This window comes from Portunus trituberculatus, chromosome 15 (genome assembly GCF_017591435.1).
Source record: "Portunus trituberculatus isolate SZX2019 chromosome 15, ASM1759143v1, whole genome shotgun sequence".
In the NCBI taxonomy this organism is placed as follows: Eukaryota; Metazoa; Arthropoda; class Malacostraca; order Decapoda; family Portunidae; genus Portunus; species Portunus trituberculatus.
The window spans coordinates 15856129-15877362 of NC_059269.1; the positions used below are offsets into that span (position 1 = coordinate 15856129).

The 21234-nt window shown below is 43.8% G+C and overlaps 2 protein-coding genes across 4 annotated transcripts in view; both read right to left on the minus strand.

The window, feature by feature from the left end:
- The window catches only part of LOC123504110 (excitatory amino acid transporter-like), a 15095-nt gene extending 6405 nt beyond the window's left edge, over window positions 1-8690 (minus strand). Inside the window, exons 1-4 of one of the 3 annotated variants that reach the window (XM_045254429.1) lie at window positions 8194-8690; window positions 3704-3784; window positions 1274-1472; window positions 1-147 (exon numbers count right to left, since the gene is read on the minus strand). The exon at window positions 1-147 is cut by the window's left edge and continues 76 nt beyond it. In XM_045254429.1, the coding sequence (XP_045110364.1) occupies window positions 1-147; window positions 1274-1472; window positions 3704-3772 (415 nt within the window). In that variant the 5' untranslated portion in view covers window positions 3773-3784; window positions 8194-8690. Of the gene's footprint in view, window positions 148-1273; window positions 1473-1792; window positions 2693-3703; window positions 3785-8193 lie in introns of those variants that run through there. The other 2 variants (XM_045254427.1, XM_045254428.1) reach the window with 2 other exon arrangements.
- Window positions 8691-13858: 5168 nt separating this feature from the next.
- On the minus strand, window positions 13859-20879 carry LOC123504115 (major facilitator superfamily domain-containing protein 6-like). The gene is made up of 11 exons (XM_045254438.1): window positions 20443-20879; window positions 18614-18743; window positions 18366-18520; window positions 18025-18257; window positions 17172-17343; window positions 16830-16983; window positions 16290-16458; window positions 15601-15764; window positions 15224-15427; window positions 14621-14788; window positions 13859-14276 (listed from the first exon to the last, which is right to left on the minus strand). Exons 2-11 carry the CDS (start codon window positions 18705-18707, stop codon window positions 13993-13995), a joined length of 1797 nt encoding a protein of 598 aa, XP_045110373.1. The 5' UTR covers window positions 18708-18743; window positions 20443-20879; the 3' UTR covers window positions 13859-13992.
- Between the last annotated feature and the right edge of the window lie 355 nt (window positions 20880-21234).

Sequence of the window (21234 nt, forward strand, 5' to 3'; positions counted from 1 at the left end):
TGTGTTTGAGGAGCGTCGGACTGCCCGGGTGGATGGTCACGACACACATGATGCCTGTTATCGCAGCGCAGATGGTGGTGCCGAAATAGTACGCCAGAGCTCGGGATCCCATCTGCCCTGAGGCTGTGGCGTCCAGCTGGGCCACACCTTTACCGGATGTATTATATTCAAGATGGAGATGTGAGGAAAAGATGTTCGTCGGGATTTGGAAGTTGGTAGTTGGAGTTTATTTTGAGAGATGTTAAGATGTTTGCTGATGAAAAAAAAATGTAGTATGGAAAGAAGATGTGAAAATTGGATCATGGGGAGGGGTTGTGCTATGCGAAGAATAAGAATGTGGTAAAATAATCGTGAAGAGGCTGAAAGATGCTGATAATTAATATAGAAAACCTGTAATAGGAAGGTGAGGTACTTGTAATAGGACAAAAGGAAGGCTTTGAAAGTTTGTGAGAAGCGCAAAGGAAAAGTACATGTTAAAAATATATGTATATGTAAAAAGACTGTATGGATGCGCGGTGCTTACTACCAAATCATGAGAAAAGGTCGAAAGGTTTGTGTGAGGTAAGGAAAAAGAGCTGCAGAAGTGAAGATATATTGTGGCTTTTGGCTATTGAACTGATGCGGACCGAAGGAAAGAGCGGACGTTCTTTGAAGAGACGGCGTTGAGACAGGTCAGTAGGAAGAATGAGGAGTGTTGGATCGATGTATGATGGTGGGATTCTCAGAAGGGTTATACAAACGGAGGAGGAAGAGGTAGTGAGGAGGAGGTGAAAGGAGAAAGATTACAGTACTTTAACTAAAAACACACACACACACACACACACACACACACACACACACACACACACACACACGTTACGTAATTATTTCCTTTGACAAAACAACAATTAGCACAAGATACAGTTTCGTCTTCCTGTACATGAAAGCAAAGGGAACACAAAAACGAAAAGCATCATCCTCAACAGAAATACGTATAAGTTGTTTTGATGAGTGTGCATGACCTAACCTCTTGGTACCCCGCTCTCTCTCTCTCTCTCTCTCTCTCTCTCTCTCTCTCTCTCTCTCTCTCTCTCTCTCTCTCTCTCTCTCTCTCTCTCTCTCATACACACATTCCATCCTCCCTTCTCTCGTTCTGCTTCACTCCTCTCCACACTGCATCTCTCGACACCTGTTTACTTTACTCCCATAACCTCCATACCTACATCCACCCGTATCCACTCCCTCAGCCCCCGCGCCTCCTCTTCTCACCCCTGACCCGCCACCGACCCCTGACCTGTGATAATAGACGAGATGATCAAGGGAAGGATCAGCATCTTCAGCATCCTCATCATTATCTCGCCGGGGAAGGAGACGAGCATGACGGTTTGGGAGGAGTACTCGAGGGTGCGGGCGAAGGCTCCGGCCAGCACGCCGAGCACCACGCCCAGGATGGTCATCACCAGCAGCAGGTTCTCCTTCACCCATGACGACACCTGCAACACGACCACCATGACGCGCCACGTTATGGTGTGGGAGACATACAGGCCAGGGCTTCCTAAAGATATATGTATGTGAGAGAGTGATCCAAGCCTCTATTCACACTCGTGGCTTACGGTGAAAATATCCCAGGGGAAAAGTCACTAGTTTCCCTTTCTTATGTAGGATCTATAGTCTACTCTTTTATTCATATACGCACGACCAGACTGCGAAATTAATGTTATCTATTGCCAAGTCTCGAAAATACAATTAAGAATCTTTCTTGACAATGAATCCTTGATTCTACAAACATGAAATAAGGCTCAGGTGTCGGTACCGTCTGCTTCGTTATTTTGCCTCCATCGTTGATCAAAAAGACTGGTTTCGTCAGCATGGGCAGCGTCTCGTCAGGATCAGAGGCGTGGATGGCCATGAGCCATTGCTTCTGTTTATTACACTTGGAGAACATCTCTCCCTGGGCCATGATGGAAGGCTTCAGGATCGTCCCTTGTACAGAGGTACAACTCGCAATGGAGTCACGCTTCATCAGCGTTGAGCTGAGGGAAGTTTCATCAAACTGAGTAAACTGACGTGTTATGCCAGGCTCTGAGGACTGTGAAGTCGTGAGGCTCATGAGGGAAGGTTTCCTTCTGACTCTTCTGGACTGGCGGTCGTGAGAAAAAAGAATGCTGCTGGAGGAATCCTTCCTGCTCTGGGAAGACTCAGCAGCTGATGGCAGGACAAAGGTGGTCAGTGATTCTCTCTTGGTGAGGCGCTCACTTCCTCCTGTGCTCTGCTCTCGCATTGCTTTGAACCTCAGGCTGGGCTTACGAACACCGTCTCTTTTCCGACCGACACCATTGCCGCTGAAGCGTGTGGCGTTCGGTGGATTATCTGTGGCTTGAATGGATTTTTTGCCAGAAGAAAGTTCTTGTTCATCGGCTGTTTTTTTGTCAGCGGAATTGTCGTCCTTTGTGACTTGATCAGTATCACCGACTGACGTGTTTCCCACGCTCTCTCTGTGAGTGGCATATGTGGGCGTCCCCTCAGCACTCTCGTCCTCGGCGGGCAAGATGCACTTGCTACTCGAATCCATGGCAGAAAGGAATATGTGACGTTGTCCTTATATCACTCGCACACTAAGTGGATAGAAAAGTTGTGTTTATCCGAAGGCCGTGGGTATTCTGAACACTTTCTAAACGTGAGTAGCGGTGTCCTAGAGACGGAGACGGGCGTGTTGGTGCCAAAGCTGCCAAACCTCGACTGTTTTTCAATGTGGTCTTTCCTCAAAATAACTAAACTTAGCGTCCAGTCCTCATCAGGACTGAAATAGTGTACGAAAAATACAAGAATGAAGATAAAGAATACAATACCACCTGATGCTATTTTCCGTTTCAGCTAGACTGTAAAGGAATGTAAGAGATAAGGATACACAAGTAACGCAGAATACAAGACCAATTTCAACGAAACTTGCAATAAGTAAGCACTCCGCGGAGAAAGCATTGGCTTCAAAAAACCTCAAAGTCGCGGGAGTCTGACGCGGGGTGGAGTGGCGCCTCGTTAGGGACCATTGAGGGTGAGGAGGTAATGGCGCTCACCACACTGCCAAGCCCCGCTGGGTCACGCCGTCCCACACACCTCTGTCCATTTTGCGTCAGTGACTCACAAGAGTACGATGCTTCCTCCCATTACGGTAAGAAGTGTATAGTTATGATGACCAGCCATTCTTCCTTTGTTAGTGCCTTCAAATGATGTGAATTATCTTAAGTTATATAAATTCATATTCACAATAGTTTGTATACAAATGTGAGCTTCAACAAGACATGAAATAAGAAAATAAGTTGTGAAAAAAACGTGACAGTAACCATGAAGTAATGTTTCCTGGAAAACTCTCTCTCTCTCTCTCTCTCTCTCTCTCTCTCTCTCTCTGAAAGCAAGAGAAATATATAATTATATAGAATTTGACATAATGTATGAATTACTTCGATAGGTTCATATAAATTACGTTGAGTAAACCGAGGGAAGATCGTAAAATCTTTACTTTCAGGTAATTTTTCCAGGAAACACGTGGAAAAATATACACCAATATTTTGGGAACCTGGAATTTTAAAGGAATAACAATTTCTTTATACAGAAAAAAAGCAAAAAAAAAAAAAAAAGAAAAAGAAAAACATAAGCTTTAAACGCGGCTTGAAAGTCCCTGGAAATGAGAAAAGGAAGGAAGATGAAGTGAACAAAGCAGCCTCACCCTGCCGCCGACAGATGGCTCTGGCTCCGTCATCCTTATCACCTCGGTGCTACAAGCCCGCCCCTCCATTCTCGCACTGACCTGAAATATATCAGTATTACATAAACACCCACTACAGATAACACAATTATAGTAAATGTGAAGAGTTAACGGTAGGTAATGAACACAGCACAGTGCCATCCTCAGCATATATAAAAAGAAATGGGATGAACCAATGGAAACTTAGATGATACAGATAAAGAGGGTTTCGATTGAGAAGCTATCCAGTCATCCATGTGGCCTTTGAAAACACGCAGTTCTTATAAAGTCCGGAGCATTTCAAAGTAGAGCCTCATGACAAAGAGCACCACATAATACTGAAGAGGGAGAGTGTGTAAGGTGTTCGCATTGAATTGCCATCCTGTAACTATGACTAAGCCTAAGCAAAGGGAACGCGGCGAGAACTGTGCCACGTTCCCTTGAGCTTACATAACACTGCTATACCAAATCACCGCCTGCTACATCACACCCTGGCGCCCCTCCAGCATGTGGCCGCCCCTCTCGCTCTATCCCTTATTCCTTCTATCTTCTCTCAATCGTAGTTACTCATCTCTCCTCTCATCTCAACGCCATACACCTTCGAAAGCAACTACTAACAGCATGGCGTGTCAGGTATTACTCATATTCAAATACGTTACACAATTTTATAGAGGAAAATGTAATGGGGTATATACAAGCGAATTTCAGTTATCCGATCACTCCTTTCGTTGCATCTTTCAATATTATACTTTAGTCCTTCATTATATCTTCAGCTAAAAAAGAAACTGTAGTGCTGAAAGGGATAACATAAGTAATCTATCAGTAATTTTTTTTCTTTCTTTCTTTCTTTCTTTCTTTCTTTGTGTGTGTGTGTGTGTGTGTGTGTGTGTGTGTGTGTGTGTGTGTGTGTGTGTGTGTGTGTGTGTGTTTCTCGTATTTCATTTTGTAGCCATGACGTGTACAAATTTAACCCTCTCTTCGTTTTATTCTCATCACCATGAGAGTATACGTAAATGTGCTAGTCAAGGCCACACACACACACACACACACACACACACACACACACACACACACACACACACACCTGAACCTACTTAGACAATAATTTCATGTAACCGTGTCCCTCGTGAATCTCAGTAATAGCGGCATTAAACTCCTATAAAAGCACAGTGGTTTTCTACTTGGCAATGCTTTTAATGAAAAATACAATCTTCAGGAGTTTATGAGAGATCCAGGATTAATAGCTCTATTCTATCTCTTTGACTGCTTTAGGTACATCTCTCCATAATTACTTATCAGTGAGACATGTTCACTTGTTCTACAGTCTTTAAAGTGGGTGAAAATTGTACAAATCTATTATTTTCTTCCCGTACCTTCTTACAGATGCTAATCAAGATTCCATGCATTTCTTGTGGCGCTATCAATTGTTTCGTATCCCAGTGAAAAAGTGAAGAAATTAAGCTTCTTGTTTTTAAGTTATGTACTAAACAAAATATTCACTAAGTGTCTCAGCAAAGAACACTGTTGCTAGAATTTCAATCAGCAGAAATATAAGTACAATACATTAACAAATCTAGACAGCCACACACTCATTTGGTGGTAAGTATAATGATATTACTAATCTCATCGTTCCGCCCTAGAGTATCGTAAAGCGATCCCTAGCAGTGTTTAGTCATACAAAAATCCCTAAAGTTCCTTTGAATCAAACAAAATTAACGCGAAAGGCGCACAAATAAGACTATTCCATGAGATAATTGCACCGCCAAAGGTACTGTTCTGCCACATAAAAGCGATACATAGGAGTAAAGAAAAACTGATAATAGGAATTCAATTGAGAACGGTTATCGAAACGTTAGAGAATAAAGTATCTTGCCTCAACTTGTGTTTCCCTGCCACTCACCAAACAATAGTAACAATGAAAAATGAAAATGCTGCTACTACTACTACAACTACTACAACAACAACAACAACAACAACTACTACTACTACTACTACTACTACTACTACTACTACTACTACTACTATTACTATTAACACTATTACTACTACTCATTAATAATACTATAGTACTACTACTACTAGTCTCCTCCTCCTCCTCCGCCTCCTCCTCCTCCTCCTCCTCCTCCTCCTCCTCCTCCTCCTCCTCCTCCTCCTCCTCCTACTACTACTACTACTACTACTACTACTACTACTTCTACTACTACTACTTCTACTATTACTACTGTTACTACTACTAGTCATTGTCATTATCTACATGTCAATAGGAACCGTGATATATTGTTTGTGAATCAGTCAAGTCTTTGAATGAAAACTATCGTGAATGTGTGAACCAAATACCAGACTACAAGTGCAGAAATTAATACAGTGTGCCTATTAGTTCCATGACTCTCCTTCTAGTTATGTATATATAAAGGACATTAATTAGTATTGTTAATTCTACATATCTAAATTCACTGTTTCTATTATTCTGATAGGACAGTTTGTTTCATTAATTAATCTTTTCATTTTTTGGGAAGTCTGTAAATCACTAACCACTCTCACATCCCTCTTGTTCTTCAGCTACCTGTGAACATTCTAATGGGTAGAAATAGCAAAATGTATGTTTTTTTGCTCCGTTTACTTCAAAGACTTCAAAAGACTGTGCTGTGGATTAGTGCACACCGAAGTGAGAGGCTGAACCATACAGATACTATATGGTTGAATTTATACACGAGACGAATTCAGGACATTTCCGTATATGGGTATTAAAGTCGAAAATTATATCATCGTATTTTTGGCAGCCTACCTGTGCGAAACTGCACATGTGATACCTCAAATTTCCACAGTTCCAAGTAATAAGAAAAATACATATTCTACCTGTAAGCATGTCATTAATAGTTATAAGTAAGCGTAAAACGTACCACTTGCACAGTTTCGGTCGGCAAGTTTCAGTTCCGAGACCACAACTGTATAAATGATCTACGTATGTTTAGAAATTGTATAACTCTCTCTCTCTCTCTCTCTCTCTCTCTCTCTCTCTCTCTCTCTCTCTCTGTATACCTGTATGTATGTATGTATATGTATGCATCTATCTATCCATTCTCTCTCTCTCTCTCTCTCTCTCTCTAATTAGATAGACAGACGGCGGGACACAATCAGGCCGCCACAGATCACACACGTTGCATGAAATCGATGGTGAAGGTGTCTGGGCGTGTCGAGGCCCGGTGGTTGAACTGACCCTGCCAGCTTCCAACTTGGCTATCTCTGCCGCCACCCCATTAAATACCACAATCCACACCCACGTAATGTCCACTTTTCCTCGCCTCTTTCTGCCTCTATCAGAACCTTCTTGCCCCTGTCCAGCCTCACTTTGTCTTGCCCTTATGTCTTGAGGTTTCTTTTCGCTCCTTGTCAGTTCACATTACTCATTCGCTATTTTTATTTTTATTTTATTTACACGATGTGGGGTTTTCACTGGAATCTATGAGCTAAAGGGGGTACTTTCTGAGGTACCTCCTATCTCAAAACCCACCCTCTAGGAAACCGTTGCCCCGAGTGAGGAAGCCCAACCTACACTGGGACCGTGGACAGGATTCAAACCCGTGCGCTTGGAGACCCCTCGGAGCCCAAAGCACGCATGGTTCCACTGTACCACGTTTGTCAGTTTCGTCACCTCAAGCGTATCAATTTCCTTCCTCATTCTTAGTTTAAAAATAGTTGCTTCTTCGTATTGAGTTTTGTTATTATCTTCTGCTCTCAGGTAAAATTATAAGAAAGTAGGAAAATTGTATTCACTTGTAAGACGAATTGATGCATATGTATGTTAGTCCCGCATATGTTTCCTATTTCCTGTTTTGTTTAAGGTAAAGAGTTTTTGTCCACTTGTCCTCTAACTTTTCCTATTATATTTTTGCTCCTCAGTAAGAAAGATGTTGAAGGGCGACTCAATCTACATAAATCAAATGACAAAATGAGTTATAAGACCATGTAAACTATCAAAAGTCCAAAACATGATTTTAGAGTTTAGGATTTTCGATATGGAATGTCTTCCTTGAACAAATACTTCAAATAATAGAGAAGTTACGTAAAATAAAACATACATAGAAATTTAGATGGATAGACTAGATAGATAGGTAAAAAGATAAACAGATAGTTAAGCAGATAGATAAAAATTGATAAATGAATAGTAGATAATTCATTAGTAAATAAAGAGAAAGTATTAATTAAAGACTAAGAAAAAAAAAGTAGTATAATGCGTACGGAACACATATTGATGTCTTGTCTGACAGTAAGACATCTGAGTCCCGTTTGATTAGTGCCTTCTTATAGTCATAGTCTTTATAGGTGTCTTGAATATTTCAGTACCATCAAAGGAAGATACAGAGAGTCAGAGTCTTAAGCATCCTTTGTAACATTCTAGAGTAAGGACGATGACAGGCTGAATAAACTGAGATGTTGAATGAACTGCTCTCACTGCGCGGAGCTTCACTTACCACTTGCTTCGTTGATTCGACCGTTCCGAGTCCTTGCGATCTCGTGCCGCGACGCTCACTCCTCGGAGAGCATCATGAGCGGCATTATGAAAGGTGGAGAGTGTTTCGGCGTTATCAGAGTACGAGCGAGGATGAACTGTCTCGTCACACTTCTGAGTAATTATATAAGAACGAATAAATTTCCCACTTTGGCGGAATTAGTTGCGTACTCCTTTTTTATATTTCCTTCTCTCAGTATGTGGTTGATGTTCCCAGCGTGTATCACTTGACGGCTAGTCTAAGCAACACAAGGAGAACCGTCGTCTTATATCGTCAATTACTTGAATGGATTTTGTTTTGCATGTCTCAAAGACAATGTCATGTGACGGTATCGCTACGAGTGTCCGGCCGCCGCAGGTAGCTCCAGGGGGCAGACTGTGGTGAAGACGAGCCCTGGGTGACGGCGACAGCCACAGCGGCTTGGCCCAGTTTGAGGCGGTGGGCGGTGCCAGGCGTCATCGCCCCACTCCAGCTCTCCGCCCCGGCCTGACCGCAGCCTCGCTCGTCCTCGCCACCCGTGTCTGCCCCCTGCCCCCTTACTCATTTAATTAGTTATTTTATTGACCACAGGCAATTTAAGTGACATTACATAAGAAAAAAATATTAGAAGGGATATCATTTTAAATATAACTACTCCCTATCATGATCCTGCGATGGAAATATTGTGCTGTTAAACACTCGACGAAATAAACCTTTGAAATTCCACAAAGTTGTCAAAAAGTCCCCTGCTTAATGGGCTGAACGTTAGCTAAGATTTAATACCAAAGTGAGGAAGGGTTCAATCTATACTATGTTCTCTGAGACACATACATGATAAGTAATTGAAAATCATGGACATGCCTTGCTCTCAGCACAAGGCGCTTCCTGCCGTTGCAGGTGTCGGTGAAGATAGACTAGGAAAAAGTGAGTGAGGAAATGACCCACACAACTTTTGCTCCTGAGGCGTCGCGAACCTGGGTGTTAACAGGCCACCGAAAAAGGAAAAAGACCATTAGAGAAACTTTATAATGGTACAGCCGAGACATCTTAAGTCAGCCTAGCGCGGCATGCGACTTAATAGCGCAAGTGATGATGATGGTGAGGATTATTTACTTATTCTGTGTCGACATTTTATTTCCGTTACTTTTGACAAGTTTTATTGAAAGTTGCTGTGGATTCTAAAGGTGTCTGTCTTCCTGATTGCAGTATCAATGGTAAAAAATCTTCTTGCGGCCTTTAGGAGTAGACACGATAGATGCACAAAGCGTTTCAAAATGCTGACATATGTACTATATACGACTTTCTACGTGACACAGTTCTCCAGGAAATGGGTTGTTTGATGATATCGATTGTTTCTCAAAGAAAGGACTTTGTTGGCTCACTTGAAATAAAGGTCCCAAAGGTGATTTATCGGATTTGATTTAACTTTTCCCAGTGATGGCGCTGAACTTATATCAAACCGTCAATGAAAAAAACATAAAATCCCACTTGAAAAACCCAAATCACTTCCACTAAGCACTTAATAAAAAGTAATTAAGATGAGGCTCCGAAGTGTTTGAGAATACTGACTACAGTCCTGACCAAATCACAGACTACATAAGTGTTAGGTTCATGTAAGGAAAACATGTATTCAAACCACTCAAATCGCTTTCTTCAATGGCCGTGTGTGACAATTGAGAAGCACTGCCCAGCGCCTCGCCACGCAGCCTCCGTCCCACACACTAGTACTCGACAGAAAGCATGTCAAGTGGGATACAAATTTAGGTCTTCATCTTCGGTTCTTGTGTTACGTCACATTTAGGGAGATGTTCACGAAGGCTTATATATCTGAGTGTTTACTGAAATTACACGATACTCCATCTCGTCATGGCAGAGTCAGGATGTCATGGGAGAAATGGAGGATTATTCTTGTACTTCTTTATCTCACATCTAATCGCGTCTTCGTCATCATATTCTGTTACTCTTTATCATGATCTCTTGAAGTAGTGACGGTGTGATAAGCATTTCCTGCATCTGGGATTGTGCGAAATGAGTACTTGAGCCAGGCAGTGACAGGGAAAAGACTCGCGTTGTTGACCAGTGCCGTGCGTCACACGAAAGATGGGATGAGAGGGGGTCTCAAACATTTGACTGGTATGAATGAAGCCGAGTCTCCGAAGGCCAAAGGGAAAACAGTGAGTGCAGGGAAACGTGACCAACGCACACGCAGAACAAGAAGCATAAGTAAATAAATAAATAAATAAATAAATAAATGAATAAATGAATAGAATAAGGTAATAATGTAAGTTAGTATTTTCAAGACTATCATGATTCTTATCTATAATATATGTGAACATCATAGATGAACGTGAAGGAGGAAAGAATAGCAGCAGATCTGATGCATGTGTGTGTGTGTGTGTGTGTGTGTGTGTGTGTGTGTGTGTGTGTGTGTGTGTGAGAGAGAGAGAGAGAGAGAGAGAGAGAGAGAGAGAGAGAGAGAGAGAGAGAGAGAGATGAAAAGACTTGAAGTAAAGGCCGTGGGAGCCACTCGTGGGGCGGCTGAGGACAACCCCCGCTTGACCTACCCTCGAGTGTGTTGACCCGCGGCATCACGCCCCCACCCCTCACCCCCCTCGCGGCATCTTGGAGGAGATCTTGTGGAGTAAAGCCTGTACAGCGCGCCCTTCTTCCCGGTGCCTGCCTCGCCTCTCTCCCCTCGCCATCCCAGCCTCTCTTTCCTTCCGAGTCTCGCTGTCTCTTCATTTTTTTTTCACTTTCGTAGATTTAAGAACAAAACGATGAACAATTTCACAACGCACTTTATTTACGGATTTAGGGAGAAGATAACTGATAATAAGAGAACTAAGCGAAGTGAAAACAAGAAAAATACAACTGCAATGGTAACAACGACAACCGAGCGCTAGATAACTGACACACACACACACACACACACACACACACACACACACACACACACACAAACACCAGGCACACAGGATAACATTAATGCGATCAGTCAGGAGGTCAAGGAGAAGTATGACGTCACCACCACAATTCAGACCCTTTGCTTCCTGACCCTGATATTACCCTCACTCCCATCGCCCCCTCCTCTCCGACCCCCGTACAGGACCCGAAGCTCATGCAAAGCCAGACTGAGGCAAGAGAGACGAGTAAAGGAAGGAAGGAACTGAAGAATGGATGAGCAAAGAGGAGGAGGATAAACGGGAAATCAGTGTGGATGTTTCGATGAGGCAAGGGAGGGTTGTCTGGACCACTTCGACACTTCATAGTAGTCTTATTCTTTGTAGTAATAATAGTGGTAGAGGTAGATATAGTAGTAGTAGTAGTAGTAGTAGTAGTAGTAGTAGTAGTAGTAGTAGTAGCAGCAGAAGCAGCAGAAGCAGCAGTAGTGGCAGTAGTAGTAGTAGTAGTAGTAGTAGTAGTAGTAGTAGTAGTAGTAGTAAGAGGAGGAGGAGGAGGAGGAGGAGGAGGAGGAGGAAAAGGAGGAGGAGAAGGAGGAGGAGGAGGAGAAGGAGGAAAAGGAGGAGGAGGAGGAGGAGGAGGAGGAGGAGGAGGAGGAGGAGGAGGAGGAGGAGGAGGAGGAGGAGGAGGAGGAGGAGGAGGAGGTAGAGGAGGAGGAAATGGAGGAGAGAGAAGGAGGAGGAGGAGGAGTAGGAGAAAAAACTGTATGTTGACTCTCTCTTCCTCTCTCCACAGCTCCCCAAACACCACCCCTAACACCACAGAACACAGCAAACAAGGCAGGACACGTGACATGTAGGCAAGATCTCACATTCCTGTCAAAAATATGTACTACACGAGATGCGCATAATATAACTGATTAAAATTTTCTTGGAACGTATGAAAGCTAATGAATCGACGCAGAGGAGAAATTATGAATGGAACTTACTTGATGCTTTAAAATGAAAAATAACTTCACTGAGAATATAGCAATACTGAAAAGTTGAGATATGTGAAGTAAGTATGATTATTCTTCTTTCTCGACGCAACGTCCATGCAGCTTGGAACAACAAACAGACAAACTGAGTGATTGTGTTTGAAACCCTTTGAGAACTGTGTCACATGGCACCTAGGGGTATATAGATTGCTCATCCGACATCCTTAACCTTACCTAACCTAAAATAACATAACATAACCTGATATAACCTGAGCTAACCAAAACTCCTCACTGCTTTCTCTTGTTGGTCTGCCGGTGCAGGTGCCGCTAGCCTGCAGCCTGCATACACGCCCGGATAAAGTCTGCGACATAGCGTGCCCCACTAATGCTCACACCGTCGGTCCGAGTGTCGCTGTGGGCGGCACAGTCCTGTGCCAGCCTCCTCAGCGTCTTGCCTCGAGGATCCACCACGTGGCTCCGCATGTCGAGTGGCACCTCCACCTTTAATACCACTCTTTTTCTCTCCTGGCGCCGCTGCTTTGCCTCGCGCAGCCTCTCCTCAATTCCCGGGACGTGAGATCCTGCGGGAGAAACACTGACACACGCACTGCGGGGTACTGCTGCTAAAGCTGCCGGATCGTGTTTTACCGTCTGTCGATGACATGCCACCGTCTGTTTGGCGGTACTGGCACCGCCACCTTCACCGTGCTCTCCTGCTACTACAGACGAACTTTGTCACTCTCCTCTTTACAGCACTTATTGCTCCGGTGTGACTTTATGGGCTTGTGGGAGACACAGAACCGAACCTAAGCTGATCTAAAAGATGATCAAATAATCTTATGGATAGGCGGAGATAGGTAGGCACGCTTCATATGGAGACTGTCACGTGTAAACCTGATGGCTTCTTGCAGCTTCCATTATTCTCTTATGTTCTTAAGCCAAGAGTCGCCTTTAAACTACCATATTGAGCCTCGGGACCGGGATAGATTGGCTGGTGGCAGGACAAGGAAGGGGCGGGAGACGATTTGTTCCTTGGCTCTCTCTAGCTCCCTTCCCCCCACCCCGGCTCCTCACCATTCCCACACCCCTCCTCTATGTGCTCCTCCATGCCCCGTTCCCAGTGCCTTTTAACCTCTCTTCTCTCTCCTTTCCTTTACTTCCTTACTCTCTACATCCCATTTTTTCCCCTCCCCGCCTGCTCTCTTGGTTCCTACATCTTTCCCTTTTACCTCGTCCCCAATGCCTGCCCCAAACCATCCTTCCCTCTATTCACTCAGTCCCTCAGTGCTCTCCCTCCACGTCCTCCTCCACGACAACAGTTACTCACGTCACGACCCGCCACCGTCCGGCCACAACAGTTTTCATTAGGGACACTCGACCTTCACCCAGTTTCTAAATCCGGATAACATTTATTGATCTCCGGAAAGAAATGTTGATGGAAAAAGTATTAGGTATAATGAAAGGAAGTACATAACAGAGGGACATGACGTAAAGTTCTTAATATTAAACAAACTGTGAATATACAGTGTGATATAAATACTTGGAATGTTTAATAGATGGTATATTTTTTCTTACGTCTGACCGTTGGTATACCATTTTACTGCCTTATATATTGATGTTACGACTGCCAATGCCGTTATCACTAATATTACAATATCAAATACTATTACTACTACTACTACTACTACTATAACTACTATCTTTACTACTACTACTACTACTACTACTACTACTGATGATGATGATAGTAGTAATAATAATAATAATAATAATAATAATAATAATAATAATGATAATAATAATAATAATAGTATCAACACTGACAAATACGTGTCACTACTCTCTCTCTCTCTCTCTCTCTCTCTCTCTCTCTCTCGGCACTGACCACTCGCTTATCACGTTACCTACAACATGGCATCAGCTTCACCATCCTCCCGAGTTACGCTTCCTTCTTGTTGACGTGTGTCCGTGACTGTTTCCCCTTCTGCTGGCCTGTCACTTGGATCGGGTTTTCCTAGCTGTTCGAACCTGACCTTCCTTTTCTTCTGCAGCTTCCTGAAGAACAAGCAGTTGGTGGTGAAGTAGAGGACGCCCGTCACGCCACACAACAGCGCCAGCACTCTGAACACGTTGCGCAGACCCAAAGGAGCCATCAGGAAGCCACTCACCAAACTCCCCAAGCCTCGCCCTGTCAAACACAAAAGGGTCAGTTTACATTAGTGTTATTAGGAGGAGTCATTCCCCAGAGTAATGAAAGAGTTAACCAGTGCCTTTAATTCCATCCCATTTATTGATAGTCTGAAACTCAGCTGACTCTCAGAAAGAACTAACATAAAGGGTGAAGCTATAATGTTTCAAAGATCTAAGACGCCTACCAAGCGCCCCTTCAGTCGTCATACTGAAGGCAATTACAGGGGCTGTGGGCCATGCGCCACTCGTGGTTAGATTCTCAAGAGTGCTTCGCCTATTAATCATTTCCTTAGTACTGTACTGTGTTAATATCGTTGTAAAATAATAAAGGAAAAAACTTACCAACGCCGTGGTAGATGCCGCCGTACAAACCCTGCAGTGTGGTGAGGGTGGCGGGCGTGGCCAGGTCTGCAGCGTAGGACACAGCAGCGGCACTCATGAGAGACACGGTGAAGCACTCCAGGGCCTCGAAGGGCATGCACCACCACGGGTTGGTGATGAAGGAGTAGCCTGCGTCAGAAGCGTTACTTAGGGGAGATACTGCACTAACTCTGATCTATTTTGTGTAAAATTATTCTACAGAGAAAAAAGATAAACCAAGAATTTCACGCAGTGTTGAATATCACGCGAAGGAATCCTTATTTATAATGAAAAGTCTTGCCTGGTCTTAGCGAAACACACAGTTCATATGAACAATGATTTTTTTCTTAGTCCTATTTTATGTATCTTATCGTTCACTTTATGTGTTTTCAGTTTTGATTTTACTGAAAAAAACAGTTTTTGATGAAAATGTTGACAACGAATATCATAAAATCCATCAATAAATCAAATCTCTCGGGCATCCACGAGTATGACAGTAAAATTTGTTATTCACACACACACACACACACACACACACACACACACACACACACACACACACACACACCTCGCCCCTCCACTCACCCAGCATCCGGACGACATATACTGCAAAGCCGAGCACGATGGTGTTGGGAAGGCCGAGTCTTTTAAAGATGTACCCCGAGGCCACGAGGACAGGCACCCCGGCAGAGAAGCCCACTGTCACCGTGATGCCCATGAGGTACTTCTGAGCGCCAAGGTCCTGCAGCAGCCAGAACAGGAAGGTGTCCAGCACGCCGAAGCAAGTCCCTACAGGAGAAACAGTTAGTGCCAATGTAGGAGGGACACATTTTCCTCTCAAACCTTCGTTACTTAGCGATGTAGAAAAACCACATCAGTTTATACAGAACACCGTGAGGGACACAGTCATTCAGTTATGGTGGAGATATCCTCGTTTACGCTCCTTTTCATATCTCACCTACCAGCAATGAGCATCACAATGAGGAAGGACAGGATCTCCGGCTTCTTAAGGAGTGATCGGAAGTCCTTCAGTACTCTGCTGGACGGCTGCCGGAAATCCAAGTCCAGGAAGAGAATAACCACCGCCGCCAGCACCTTCAGGCCGCAGTACAGGTAGAATGTTGGCCTGGGGCAGCAAGAGAGCCAAGACTGAGCACTGTTTTATACTAGACATAGAAGGTAAACGGTATAGTGGATATGAGGGACATGAATAACGATGCTAATAACACCTTCAGTCTATCCCGTATCATCAATGTAAGAATACTGAATTTTCCTTGCCATGCAGAAGCTATGTTAATGGAAATACTGAAGCTCTAACACACACACACACACACACACACACACACACACACACACACACACACACACACACACACACACACACACACACACACACACACACACACACACACACACACACACACACACACACACACACACACACACACACAAGCACGGGAAGAACAATATGCTTTCCCTCCTTAAGAAAATTCACACTGTATTTGTAATGAAGTAAACTGTTTTGTATTCACACTTGCAGTAACCATTCAGCTCTGAAATTGGAAATCTACCTTGAAAATATAAAGAATATATGCAAAAAGTAGATAAAAAGGAGAAAAGTATAATAAAAATGAAATAGCAGACGGCTCACCGATAGTCCTGCAGGCCACCGCGATCACTGAAGTAGTCAATGAGAGCACCCGAGATCGGTGTCATGACAATGGAGCCCACATTGGAGTAGAGCCGCTGCAGGCCGTAATCACCGCCGTACTGCTTCGTGATGGCCATTGTCGCCCCGTCAAAAAGTGAGAAGCTGGCGGCTGTGGAAATCATGCACAGGAGCAAGAGTGAGATTGGTGAGTACTAAGATGAGACGCTTGCAAGAAAGACATTAAAGCAATCGTCTCATCCTATATTCACACAAGAAAATACCGTTATCTTTCATTCCTTGGTCAATGCATCTTTCCACTTGAACCAATTATTCAAGCTATTCGTCAATTACAGAATAACTTGACAGCTAGGAATGATAATTGTCCATGAAAGTTTTAACAAAGGCCCAGCAAAAGCTCACCGTTTTCATGATTCAGAGAGGAAAAAAAAAAAAATAACTGGCAAGATCTATTTGACTGTCTTCAGTGATCTGTGAATAAAACTAAAGTAGTTTAAGAAGACGATCATCAGACATCCTCACCAAGTGTTATGCCGTTCAGTATGCGGACCATGAGGTACAGCCAGATGGTTTTGGTGATATCAAAAGTTTCAAGAGTGTGCGTGTTGGTGCATAGATCTGGCCGCAGCACCGTGACAATGCACTGCATGGGGCACCACTGATCTTCGCCACCACTCTGGCGAAGAAGAGACGGGAAAATTATATTAGGCGCATTACCCAGGTGAACAGCGAGTGTGGTGATGTATGGATGAGTAATCATGTAATGTCAATGTAGGGCCAATGAACGGTCTTTTCATATTGGCATCTTTACAGGTAAAGGATGAGAGACAGGCTTAGACAAAGGTAAGGAAAGACTTCAGTCACCTGAGGAAGGAACTCTGCGTCGCTCCAGCTCATCACCTCCATATATGGGGCGTTCCAAACACTGTCATTCGATGTGGCGATGTTCACTTGCATTTGAGTTTCACCTGCCGCCTCCACCTGCTGTCCAGGACACACATCTAATCCAGGAGGAACGCAGCCATCCTCTGGTACACTTAAAAAGCAAAAAAGAAAAATGAAAGACCCTACTTCATCTCACAATTTTTTTTTTTTTACGTAGGGAAGAGGGCAAAAAAAAAGAAAGTTAGAAAAAAGCCCACTTGAGCGCTGGCTCTCCAAAGAGTACAAAAAGTGCCAAAACCGTCAGCCAGAATTAGGGGAGCAAATGCCTCGATACCTCCCTCTTAAAAGAAGACAAGTTGTAGGAATTTGGAAATACAGATGCAGGGAGGGAGTTCCAGAGTTTACCAGTGAAAGGGATGAATGATTGAGCGTACTGGTTAACTCTTGCATTAGGAGTTGGACAGAATAGGGATGAGAGGAAGAAGAAAGCCTTGTGCAGCGTGGCCGCAGGAGGAGGGAGGCATGCAGTTAGCAAGATCAGTAGAACAGTTACCATGAAAATAGCGATAAAATATAGAAAGGGATGCAACATTTCGGCGGTGAGAAAGAGACTGAAGACAGTTAGTCAGAGGAGGGGAGTTGATGAGACGAAGAGCTTTCGATTCCACCCTATCAAGCAAAGCTGTGTGACTGGAACCCCCCCAAACATGCGAAGAGTACTCCATACAGGGACGGATAAGGCCCTTATACAGAGTAAGCACACCATCCTCGACATAGAGGGGACTAGTTACACACACGGAGGAGGACATGACTATACACGTGACTCACACACCTGCCGGGATCACAGAGGCTGCAGTTGGCGATCGTGATGGTGAGGTTATCGAGGAGAGGCAAGTAGTCACACTGCAGAGGCGGAGGAACGGAGAGAGTGGCCAGACCGTCATCCACGAGGGATAGGGTGAGGGGCAGCGATTCTGGTAGGTTGTGGTAGCGGCGCGCCACGGGCACAGCGGAAAATACGAGGGCGGCACCGCCACTTGCTGCCATCATGAAGCTCAGGAACACCTTGGGAAACAGTCACAGTGAGAAAGCTGAAAGCAAAGTTGATTGGCGCTGTGAATATTCATTCAAGAAATGTTAAATGATCGTACTCTGATTCAGATACACTCTGACCTTAAAGTTTCCAATTTTATCGGCCAAAATCCCAGCCGGCGTGGGCACAAGGATGGTGAACACCGCGTTGACGGCGAAGACGATCCCCAGCTCCATTTCCAGGATGCCCAGCGACCTCGCGTGCAGTGTGAGGAATGGCATCATGGCCGAGGTTGCTGTTGACATGAAAAAATGAGATAGTGTTAAAAATCAGCAATTACTCATAAATAAGAAAAAAAAAAAAATCATCCTGAGCTTATGTGACTTGCCTGCAGAGACGAGGAAGTAGAGGATCTTGAGAGGCACAAACTTCTTCGTGGTCAGGTCTCGCCAGACCCTCGCGCTCCATCCTGGGGTCTTCATGCTGTGTTGTGCTCACTTCCTGACTACCTCTTCAGTCTGATGAAGGACATAATTAAATGAACACGTTGCGGGATGTGTGTGTGTGTGTGTGTGTGTGTGTGTGTGTGTGTGTGTGTGTGTGTGTGCGCTCACCATAAATGGAAGCCATACACCAACACCACTATACTTCACTGATCCGCGCCAACTCCAGCTCAACCCCACAAACTTCCGTTAAGTCTTCCCATCCTCCACCTTCCTTACATCCCCTTGTCCATTTCACCCACAAACACATCAATGTTCGTTAAATCTAAACAGCTAACAGACTTTCCAACGCCAAAATGTCTGGTTCCCACCCCAGCACCACCTTCACCACCACGCCCATCACATCACCGCCAGTCGTTGCAGGCTTCATGTGGAATTGAAAGACACAGGAGGAGCAACTTTCAGAATACCCACTTGACCTCAGAACCTTCCTTTGATGTGGAAATTCAAGCATACTTCACTTTTTACACTTTAAGAACATAAGTACATAAGAAAATAAGGGAAGCTGCAAGAATGCATCAGGAGGCTCTGTATGAAACAAGCCTAGCTATATCCACCTACCACCACCATGCACAGATTTGTTTAATTTTCGTTTAAAGCTTCCTAATGACTCAGCACCAACAACTTGCTCTGATTACTGAGTCCATTTCATTCATATTCAGTACCTCTATTTGAGAACCAGTTCCTTTCTATCTCTTTCTTAATTTCTTCAAATCAAATGTCTACATGCCCAGACAATATATCTGACAGCCCTTTACGCATTTTATAATAGTGAGAGGAGTTTGGCGCGGCAGTGGGTGGTGGCCAGAACACTTGGGCCCTCTTTATGCTGCAATGAAACTTAATTCAGCTTAATTGGGAACAGTTACCTAAAAACTAATTTGTGTAACACACACACACACACACACTCTCTCTCTCTCTCTCTCTCTCTCTCTCTCTCTCTCTCTGTGTGTGTGTGTGTGTGTGTGTGTGTGTGTGTGTGTGTGTGTGTGTGTGTGTGTGTGTAGTTTCTTTGATAAACAGCCTCGTTGGGCCGACAGGTTTACTTGTTCTTCCTTTGTGTTTCCATGAGTGCTATGTGGTGTCTTCTTGTGCATTGGTCGCTTGCTTTTATTCTCTCACATTATCAAACACTCTGCTATGTTATCATGCTTCAGAGATGATTAGATGTACTTTCCAAGGGTGATGCAGAATCTTTGCTATTGTATCACCAAAATTCTTAAAACACCTTTGAACACTTCGCATATTATCCGTTTCAAGTGAATGTATGAGACAAAGAGAGGAAATGTTTAGGAATACAGCGTGTAAGCTCTTCTATCTGGTGAAAGCAAACTCCATAAATAAATAGGCACTAGATTCTATTATGTGAACACCAATAGATAAATCGATCCGTTGACTGAGCAATCGTAATTCTATCTCACTCCCAATGCATCTCACTCTCATTATTTTCACACAGTAATCCCTCGCCGAACAAATTAATTAAATGAATAAACTAACAAATTAATGTAACAAATTATATCAAGATGACAGTTCTTTTCAGCTTCACAGTTTATATGAATATAGACGGTGACATTAAGATGAAAAAAAAATGTATTGTAATGATTTATATACCTACTAACGTCTCTCTGTGTGTGTGTGTGTGTGTGTGTGTGTGTGTGTGTGTGTGTGTGTGTGTGTGTGTGTGTGTGTGTGTGTGTGTAATTCGTATACGTACACTGCAGCAGATGACAGTTTCAGTGGAGTTAACGGATGCCGAGTGAGCTGAGGAGTGGCGTAGTGTGATGGTGGGCGAGTGTGACTGGGCTCTGAGGCAGGTGGCGGGTCGTGGGGCGGTCATTGCGGTCACTCGGCGGTTGTGGCGAGGGTTGAGAGCGAGGAAGAATAGTGATATGATAACATATGCGTAGAATCTGGAGGGATTTTTAGTAGAGCAGGTCAGTAGAAGGGTCATATTTAGTTGTGCGTGTTGATTTATATGCATCTAATGGTGGTTGTTTGATGGGTGACCTGATCCTTTGATCCCATACCTAGACTGTGAAAAATGACAGGTTGCATAGTGTAGTGGGTGTTGCAGAGATATTTGTGAGTTTTTCCCCGTCATGTATCAGTGATATAATGTACTACTGGTGTTGGATTGTGTACGATATTAGTCAACTCCATCTGACACACACACACACACACCTTACAGTCTTGTGGGCGCAGCCAAATCTTGTCAAAATATCTAAAGAGGAAGGCAACACGGCGACTACTATACTGGATCTGACTCAACCTCACCTCTCGAGTAGGATGAGAAGGGATCAGACGAAATTCGAATTTAGATCCTGATGGCAAAATGTGAATAAAACAGATGGGTGTGACCAGTGCACACTGGTCTGGCTTCAAATGCAGAAAATCATCCTAAGTAGATGATGCTTTAGCGGGCATGCAATCTCACTTTTCCATTAACTTTGTTCAATAAACTGGGCACATCTCGAAAGAAAAGACAATGTTTCTCATCAAGCGAAAT

What these genes read in the sequence shown, in the direction of transcription:
- LOC123504115 (XM_045254438.1), bottom strand. Translation starts at nt 18,707, where the DNA reads ATGAAGACCCCAGGATGGAGCGCGAGGGTCTGGCGAGACCTGACCACG. An exon ending in ATAAAATTGGAAACTTTAAG is followed by an intron (nt 18,258 to 18,365) that starts GTCAGAGTGTAT and finishes CTGTTTCCCAAG; the next exon opens with GTGTTCCTGAGCTTCATGAT. An exon ending in GGTGGCCTGCAGGACTATCG is followed by an intron (nt 15,765 to 16,289) that starts GTGAGCCGTCTG and finishes TTGCTGCCCCAG; the next exon opens with GCCAACATTCTACCTGTACT.